General features: G+C 37.2%; 1 protein-coding gene across 12 annotated transcripts; it reads right to left on the bottom strand.

The window, feature by feature from the left end:
• Window positions 1-122: 122 nt before the first annotated feature.
• LOC108323459 (pentatricopeptide repeat-containing protein At1g73710-like) lies at window positions 123-6,321 on the bottom strand. 12 transcript variants are annotated; one of them, XM_052878566.1, is made up of 5 exons: window positions 2,824-6,320; window positions 2,609-2,735; window positions 1,110-1,766; window positions 631-1,021; window positions 123-551 (listed from the first exon to the last, which is right to left on the bottom strand). In XM_052878566.1, the coding sequence occupies exon 1, from the start codon at window positions 5,890-5,892 to the stop codon at window positions 2,902-2,904; it is 2,991 nt and encodes a 996-aa protein (XP_052734526.1). In that variant the 5' UTR covers window positions 5,893-6,320; the 3' UTR covers window positions 123-551; window positions 631-1,021; window positions 1,110-1,766; window positions 2,609-2,735; window positions 2,824-2,901. The 12 variants fall into 12 exon arrangements, with proteins under 12 accessions (XP_052734526.1, XP_052734523.1, XP_052734524.1 ...); XM_052878563.1 differs by having other exon boundaries at window positions 123-1,021; window positions 1,110-1,402; window positions 1,463-1,766; XM_052878564.1 differs by having other exon boundaries at window positions 123-1,021; window positions 1,110-1,390; window positions 1,463-1,766.
• Window positions 6,322-9,748: the final 3,427 nt, after the last annotated feature.

Genomic DNA, 9,748 nt, shown 5'->3' with positions numbered 1-9,748 from the left:
CCAAATATAACTATAGGCTTCTACATTGAAGATATTTAGTGACTTTAGTTGTACCAAACTTCAAATGAGAGTTGTTTTTATATTAGGAGTATCTCAAAGCATCAATAGACCAAAAGTATAATTGCAGTTAAATATGATTAGATTTTTTTTTATAAAAAAAAATTCACGATATTTAGTGACCTGTGCAATCTAGAGTGAAACAATAATCAACAAATCTTCTGAAACAGAATATTCTTATGACAATGATTACACATAAAAATAAAAACTACCTTTTATCTATTGCGGCGGGTAAGATTAGTGATTGACAACCATGGGCATGGCATCCGCAACAGGGCTGTCCAACTTCTTAATAAGCAGTCTATTCAGAGAACGTTCTTTGGCTGATGGAGTCACATCAGCATCCACAATGATTGAGTCCTCTTCTTTGAAATCTCCCCTTAGAACTCCCATAGCAATTTCATTTGCAACTAACTGTTGTATCACTCTTTTAACTGGTCTTGCACCAAAATTTGGATCAAAACCCAGTACACCAAGATATTTAACAGCTTCTTCTGTGTAATGAAGATCAATTTTCTTTTTGCTTAAGCCTGTTTTTCACTCGTTCCATCTATAGAAGGTAAGAAAACGTACATTTGCTAACCAACCACTCTCTTGGTCGGTTTGGATCAGACAATCCAGCCCTTGAACGGCGAATTGCATCAGCCACAGATTTTACTGCCATATCCTGACCAACCACTCTCTTGTGAAGAACCTGTTCCAGCAAGACTAATTTTTCTCTTTCTGTTTGTTGGAGGTTTGATAATGGTATACTAGTCCATTTGCTAACAATCTCAGTAATATCAAGGTCAGTGACCTCTTCTCGAAGCAAAGATTTTCCAGAATTTCGGAAGTCAGTTAGGTTCTTTTCAGCTTCTTCTAATTGACGCTGAAGGGACATCAAAGTTCCATACTTGAGCTCAGCAGCACGGTTCAGGTCATACTCACGTTCAGCAGCTTCCATCTCTAGGTTGACTCTATCAATCTGCAAATGTTTATAACATGTAAGGTTCAAAATTCTTTTCCAGGGGAGGACGGGAGCTGTGACTGACTATATACAAACTAAACATTACCTCTTCTTTGATTGACCTTATTCGTGTCATAAAAACTTTTTCATTGTCCCATTGTTCTGCCAATTCTTTTTGCTTCTGTTTAAGTAAACTCAAATCATTTTCAAGCTTACTTAATCTTTCTTTAGATGCCTTGTCAGTGTCATTTTTCAAAGAGAGCTTTTCCATCTCCAATTTCAATATTGCTCTGTCTATCTCATCCAATTCAGTAGGCTTTTAACAGAGAGGGAATGCTTTTTTCTTTTCAAAACTAACATTATGCTGTTCTAGCTAAGACCAAACTTCTGCAAGTAACCCTAAAATAAAGTATTACAAAGGAATCAACTCGTCATATATGGGCTAATGTCACATCTTACCTTTGTCAGCTAAAAAACGCTCTGTAATGTATCGATCCGCAAGAACTGCAGCTGAAACAAATGCACTATCTGATATTTTAACTCGATGATGCAATTCATAGCGTTCACGCAACCCACGAAGAAATTGTATCTTCAACAGATGGTTGACTGCAAAACACTTGCTGAAATCTTCGCTCAAGAGCAGGATCTTTTTCAATATATTTTCTATACTCATTCAATGTAGTTGCTCCTATACATCTAAGTTCACCTCTTCCAAGCATTGGCTTCAACAAGTTCCCAGCATCCATTGCACCACTTGTAGCCCCTGTTAGTTAGGGAGCCATTGACCAAAAACAGACCGTATTACTAACTGGTTGCATATAGGTACTGGAAAAAAACAAGATGGATAACCATATATGAATCATAATGTCACTCCGACCTAGCTAAGAAAGCATATAATCAAAGTCATGCAAAAACTTAATTAAAGCATAAGTAGTGGCGTCCAACCAATTAAAGGGTCCGCTAGAGACAGTACGACTATAGATTTATATTCCTTTACTTTCTTCCATCACTCTACAATCAGCAACCCTGCCCCCAATTCTGCAGATATTATATTCAGATTAACCTGCTTTCACTGCAGCAATCAACTATTTTGTTCGTTAATAGATTAGAACCAAGACTTGATAACAAATATTCCTGATTTTTAGGCATAGGGGGTAAAGGGCATTGAAGGTGGGTTCAAATAAATGTCCTGAACCTAAATGTCTCAAAAGCCTAAGTTAAGTGGCAGCATAAAATTGGTTTAATATGGCATGTCCAAGTGACACATTTCAGAGAAAAGTTAGAAAACAAAATATGAACAGACCCACCTATCTCGAAAAAAAAAATCGACATTTTATATAAAAATGAGGACCGGCCAAGATCAAACTCAGAACCACTAAGCTAAAGAGGCTATGGCACCAAGTAATGAACCAACTATCCTAAAGATTTAAGTTATCAGGTCATGGCATGGTAATATTACATCTCTAACAAATTAAAAACACACAATATTCTTAATGTCCATATTATAACTTGTAAGGCTTGAGCAACAAGCATAAGGTACCAACCTGCACCTACAACAGTATGATAAAACACAGAATAAAATAAAATTATATGTAAAGATGATACCTGGTACTTTGGGAAGTCCTGCATGTCTAAGAGTGAATCCTGGTATGAGGCGGAGAGGCAGGAAGAGAAATAGAAGAGACGAAACAGCCACAGCAAGTAAAGCTGCAAAGGAGTGTGTCTGAAGAAGCTGAGAAAGGAGATTAGATTTCAGAAACGTAATTCTAAATTTTGACACACAAGACTTTCTTCTACGAATTGAAGACACTGAAACTAACCTGAATTGAATGGCATTTGTATCCGTCTTCATACAGTTTCTTGTCAGTATTAGGATTTAGGATCCTGAAGAAGCTGTATCAGAATTCGTCATAATCAGTTTCACTTCCAACTTTATATTCATCTTCACTTCCAACTTCATATTCATCATATTGACCTTCGCTTCCAACTTCAGAATGTTCTTGTGAGTTTAATGCAAATCTCATTTCTCGGCTAACTAACTCGGCAAGATCCTTTCTATTGCAAATCTTATAGGCTTCTATAATAGCCTTGTACAAAGACTCACTTGACTCAATCTCTCCATATTCTAATTGGCTATATACCCGTTTCACACCTTCAATCATGCCAGCTTTTCCATAACAACCAACCAGATATATATACGTTGCAAGGTCTGGTCCCACATGCTTATCCCGCATTTTCATATATATATTCAAGGCCTTGTTGATATCTCCAGCTGAACCATATGCATAGATTGCCACGTTATAGGCAGATGAGTCAAGTTCAACCTCAGATTCAATGAATGGTCGAGCAGATTCAAGTGCCAAAGTATGCATACCAACTAAAGAGTACAAAGCAGTGAAGGTTGCTTGCCGAGCATATGGTTTCCCCTCCTGGTAAGATGACTCTAATTGTGCCACTGCTTCATTGGGAATACCTCCCTTCTTTAATATAGTGAACAAAACTTTAAAAGTTCCATCATTTGGCAAAAGCTTATGAGATATCATCTCATGTACTAATTTACCACATTCATTGAATTGTCCATTGGCGGCATAACACACCAGTACCTTATTATATGAAACACAATCTTTCAGTAAACCTGACAGTTTCATCTCCTCTGCAATCTCGATGGCTTTGTCCATCATGCCCACGGCCTTATAAAGATACATGATTGTTGCATAGGAAACTGCATCCGCCCGACCCATTTCTCTCAAATTTTCAAAAGCCAACTTGGCTTCAGAAACCAAGCCAAGATCCGCAAAGAGGCCGATCATACTATTACATGCAACTAAATCCAGACCCCCTTCCATGTTCTTCATCCGCTCATAGATGGCTTTTGCTCCTTCCAAATTTCCAACCTTACAATAAGCCTTCAGTAAGGATGTTAACACAACTAAATTAGCTGAAAACCCAGATTCTTCCATCATGTAGAAGTATTTAAGTGTCTCTTCAAGACTACCATGTTCTGCATATCCATTTATTAAAGAGCCATACACAACCTCATTTGGTCTTACTCCAACTCTTAGCATTTCTCCGTACACACGCTTGGCATCAGAAAGCCGACCAAGGCGAGCATAACAACCAATAATAGCAGAAAAAGTTTGACAAGGTGGCTTAAACCCTAATTCTTGCATTTCATCCATAAGTTCTATTGCTTGGTCCACTAAATCACCACCAGACAACATTTGAATAAGAGAATTGTATGTGCTTTCATTAGGCCAAGTCCCGTGATTTTTCATTCCCTTAAAGAGAGACACAGCCTTGTCATAAAGTCTAGTTTTTCCATACGCTTTGATCATAACATTGCACTCTAAAACATCCTTTTTATGTACTGTCAAGTCCCTTCCTCCATAAAACAAATTCTCTGCTTCCTCACAGAGTCCTCTCTCAGCAAAAACATCCATAACCGCCGCCCGAATTTTCATGGACATCTCCCTATTTATATGAAACTTCTTCAGCAGCTGATACACTTTATCAATATCCCCCTTACTAACATACATCTCCACAATTCCCGGAAGTGCATGCTCGTCAACACCCACAGAATCCCTCTCCATTTCATCAATCAAATCTTCCACATCCTGAACCATATTCTTTTTGCATAGCATACCAAGAAGAGCTCGGTAAGTCACAACATCAGGACACAAACCAGCCTCCCACACTCTCCTATAACAAGAAACCGCAGCATCGACATCCCCAGCCTCAGCATACAAAGACAGAAAAGTATTATAAGTCTTGGTATCGGGCGCCACCCCTTTTTCCTCCATTATCCCAAGCAAAGCCTCCGCCTCCACCAAATCACCACGACTCCCACAAATAAAAATCATGGTATTAAAAGTCCACACATCCATGGCTACACCCTCCTTCAGCATTTCTTCAAAAACCTCGGCTGCATCGCTTAACCGTCCTGCCTTCCCATACAAATCTATCAACACATTATAGGTGGTAGAGAGACGAGGCTTTTGTGGCACATTGCACAAATTTGAATGTGCCACGGAAGTAGACACTCTTCCACCAATCTTAAACAACTCAGTAGAGAGAAACTGTTTGAAACTAATTGCCATTGATGCAGACGTATTAGTACTTCTACCACTAGCATTACTACGAAAAGAACTCTCTAAATCCAAATCAAGATCATCCAACTCAACACTCCCATCACACCACCCCTTGTAAAACCTATGAGCCTTATCAAACTCTCCCACGTCCTTCAACACCTTAACAGCAGTGCACATAGTAACCTCATCAGGAAAAAAACCTCTCACCCTCATGTGCCTAATCCACAAAAGCGCTTCTTGGACAAGACCTGCTTTCCCATACACATCAACGAGCATGCTGTAGGTGTTATTGGTGGGCAAGACGCCATTTTTAGCCATGTCTTGCCAGCAGATGCGGAGCTGGTCCCACTGCTGAGCCCTTCCCAGCGCTCTTAGAACAACGTTGTAGTGAATGACGTTGTGGGTGTACCACGTTTGGGACCTGAACCAGTCGAAGGCCCTGGTCGCGCGCTGCCACGAGGAAGACAGTTCGTTGAGGATGACGGTAATTTCTTTGGGAGAGAGGGAGGGAGCGTCCGGGAGAGAGCCAAGTACGAGGGCCACATCCGCGGCTGCTTTGAGGGATCGGAGGAGGGAGGGCAAAGCGCCGTCGTATGGTTTTTTCTTTTTCTTTTTTTTGTTTGAGGGGAGGGGGAGGGTGTTGGAGTGGAGGGTGCAGAGAGGTGGAGAGACACATGGCGGTGGGTGGAGATGTGAGAAAGGTGGGAAGAGGAGTTTGGGGAAAAGGGTGGTGGTGGATGAGGAGCAGGAGGACGAGAAGGAAGAAGAAAAGGGTTTAAGGGAGAATGAAGCTGTGAACATGGTTGTGGTTGTCCGAAAGAGAAGTGAGGTTTAGGGGACGTACCAACAAAAAAATCTCAACGATTTGTTTTCATTAAGGGAGCTCAGGGGTTCAGGTGGGATCAACTAGCCGCAGCTCCAGGAGGCCTCGCCGGAGATAGAGGCGGCGGCCTGGGGTTCTAACGTCGCCGCTTCACGCCTCTTCTCTCGAGATGGATAGGTGGTCAGGTGTTTGCCCTGCACGTGGAGGTCTGTCCTTTGCTGAAATTGGCACGGACGTCTTGAAGATAGAGAATGGAATAGAAAAGGTGCGGTGGACACGGCGGGGCTTCGGAGATTGAAGACGGTGGTGGTTAGGTCACGCCGAAAATGGGAGCGGTGGAAGAAAATTGGAAGAGAAGAAGATTGTTCAGTGTAAATATTAGAAAACCAGATTGGGTTTGGGGCCAACAAAAATGAGTGTAGGAACAAAAGAGATTGGGCCAAAAACATAATAAAATTAGGGGTGTTGTTCTCTCACCACCACCGTATACTTTCTCCACCTCCCCACATTATTTTAAATACAATTATATCTTTAAGTTAAAAAGATTTTTATTTTTACCCTATTTTAAATAATTTGAAACCCTACCTACCCACGGAACTCTCTTTCTCTTTCCCTATTTTCGTTTCACCTCTCCACCTCACGCGCTTCCATTCCTTTTTCTTCAGTTTTACAAAATCATTACGTTTAAAAACTAATTATATATCACATCCAAAATTAAAAATTTAAATATAAATTAATATAAATATACATTATTAAAATACATTAAAAATATATTCAAAAATAATAAATCAAAACATTTAAATTAAATTATTAAAATATTTAATAAACTAATAAAACAAACCCTAAAAAAAACGAAACATTTAAACGAAGGTGACATCCTTCAACGGATGTCAACATCCGTTTAAGGTAAAATGGATGTCAATATCCGTTTAAGGTAAAACGAATGTCGACATCCGTTTTACCTTAAACTGGATGTTGACATCCGTTGAAGGATGTCACCTTGGTTTCGTTTTTTATTTTAGGGTTTTATGTCATGGTTTAAAGGTTTCGTTTTTTATTTTAGGGTTTTATGTCATGGTTTAAAGGTTTCGTTTTTTATTTTAGGGTTTTATGTCATGGTTTATTCGAGTACGCTGAAGGATGTCACCTCCGTTTAAAGGTTTCATTTTTTATTTTAGGGTTTTATGTCATGGTTTAAAGGTTTCGTTTTTTGTTTAGGGTTTTATGTCATGGTTTATTCGAGTACGCACCTGGAGGAAGCATCACACACGCACTGCACCACGAGAGCGACACTGCACCACCACGAGAAGGAGACTGCTTGATAATTCTTTCCACCACCATCAACCTTTGCAACTTGTAGTATCTCACAACAAACCAAAGAAAGAGAGGAACAAGTATAATGTTAAAATGAAAGAAAAGTATTTTACTCATACACGGTACTACAATAGGTTATTAGTGAAATAGGTTATGAAAGGATAAAATTAAAAAATAATAATCTTAAAAATAAAATTTTACTGAGGGCCAAAATAGTAAAGGAGAGGTGGGGGGAGAAAGGTGTGGTGGTAGAGGAAGCAACACCCTAAAATTAGGTGAAGTCTACTTCTTCCTTCCTGCTCTCCACTTTTTTCTTAATGCACTCCATAAAATTTATAAATCTATATGCTCTTATTAAAATTATAATAAAAATCCCAACATATTTTCTTTTTTAATATTTTCTAAATTGAGTGTTTCAGAATATAATTTTAGACATAAAAATATCTTTTAAAACACGTATTCCAAAAAATATTAAAAAATATTATAGGATGTATGTTCTAAAAAATATTTACAAATTCAAAAATACCTTTGACACGTAGAATTCTTTTATATTCATAATTGAATATTTTGAAATGTATTTCCACCTTTATAAAATATTTTCCAAAATAAACTTAATCTAAAATATAAAAAAATTCAAAATAAGTATTTCATAATCTAAAATTATATTTTAAAACCTCCAATCCAAAATAAAAAAATATTAAAATAAATATTTGAAAAGATATTTACAAATTCAAAAAAATTTTCCTAAAAAACATTTTGTCCGAAAAAATCATCTCTTGTATCTACTACCAAATGCCTTTAAAGGAAATACTTGCCCAATAATCAAATACTTACCAAACTTTTGTGTTAAACAATTTAAAAATAATTTAACAAGTAATAACTCTATCGATATTAAAAAATCATTTAAAAAGCAAATGCTTAAGAAACTAACTTATTTTGATTTATACAAAACCTTAATTTTCAATAGTGATTTTTGTCAAATATAATATTCAATAAATATAATTATGAAATGAAAAAATTGAAATATTTCATTAAAGAAAAACACAATGGAGTTTTTAAAGATTAAAAAGAATAAGAGTTAAAAAAAACAAAATAGATATTTCAACAAATGGATAGATGAAGAAAAAATATGTATTTATTTCAAATATATTATTTACCTTGTTTTCTTATGCATGATTGTGACATATTCCAAACAAACTACACAGCATTTAATGCAGGTTCATGTGTGACGATGTGTTCATATGAACAGATTGTATTGTTCATGTGAGTTTGTGAACGATGAAATAAAGCGAATTGTGTGTTCGTTTGAGAGGAAAAGCAATGAACTACGAAGATGGATTTGCAGGATGGAAAGCTTTTTGGCTACTCGCGAAAGGGGAGAAATTTGGAGGGATTAGTAGTAAAAAGTCAGTTGTGCCCTCAGTGTATTATAAAATTCCACTCCTGCAAAGGACTCACTTTATTCGGTTTGCATCAAGTGATATTCGGTTCCAGGCCAAAGATAACTTGACGAAGGAGATGTATTTGGTTACCATGGAGTGGTATTCGGTTCCCATTATGCAAAACCACTTCAAATAGCGCTGTCGGGTATCACCTTGTGTAGTTTGGTTTAACAAGCGAAGGAACTGTGGTAGGGAGGTTGTGTTTCTGCATTGAGAACGTCCGGTCACATTTTTAGAGGTAAGGGAAGCTTATTAATTTAATTGATACCTGTATATTGTATGCAAGCATGAAATGAACTGAATGTTTGAGATGTATGTTGTTTGAGTATGCATGAACGATCGCTGTTACACTGAATGAATAGAGTATATGCGGATTGAAATGTATGTTTATTTTTGATTCGTATGAATATGAGATGAGTTATTATTTGGAAGTATGAATGATTATTGTGAATCATATAAAGTTTGTAAATTGATATGAAGTTGTAAAGTATGAACTGAAATGTTGAAACTTGATAATTTAAATTGACGAAAATTTGAAATATGAAATCCTTACTATGATAAAATACGTTCGTCATCGTACGGTCTTATACCGTTCGGTTTTTGGTAAATTACTTAAAAAGGAATTCTTTCATTTGGAAAGAATTCTGATCGAGAACGAACGTCCTGTGAAATACTATGTTTGAGTGTTCGGCTCAACCTAGTCTTACCGTATCCCTTAAATTAAATAATAAAATATTTCACACTTCTGTTTTAAAATTAGTAATGCTCGGTCTTATACCAAGCGTTCGTCGTGAGAAGCGCTCGGTCTGATACTGAGCGTTCGTCATCAGTATTCGGTCTTATACCAAGCACTCGTCATAAGCAGCGCTTAGTCTTATACTAAGCGTTCGTCCTAATTAATTATCAGTCTTATATTTAGCGTTCGTCCTAATTAATTATCAGTCTTATATTAAGCGTTCGTCCTAAGTAGTGTTCGGTCTTATACCGAACGCTCGTTCTTATCTTTGATTTCCAAACGTGCGTAAATAAAGTTCGTCCAAATACTTAGTAAATGTATATTATCGCGTTCGGTCATTGA

This window comes from Vigna angularis, chromosome 5 (assembly GCF_016808095.1).
Source record: "Vigna angularis cultivar LongXiaoDou No.4 chromosome 5, ASM1680809v1, whole genome shotgun sequence".
NCBI lineage: Eukaryota > Viridiplantae > Streptophyta > Magnoliopsida > Fabales > Fabaceae > Vigna > Vigna angularis.
The sequence above is the reverse complement of the archived record's forward strand: the minus strand, read 5'-3'. Positions and strand labels throughout refer to the sequence as shown.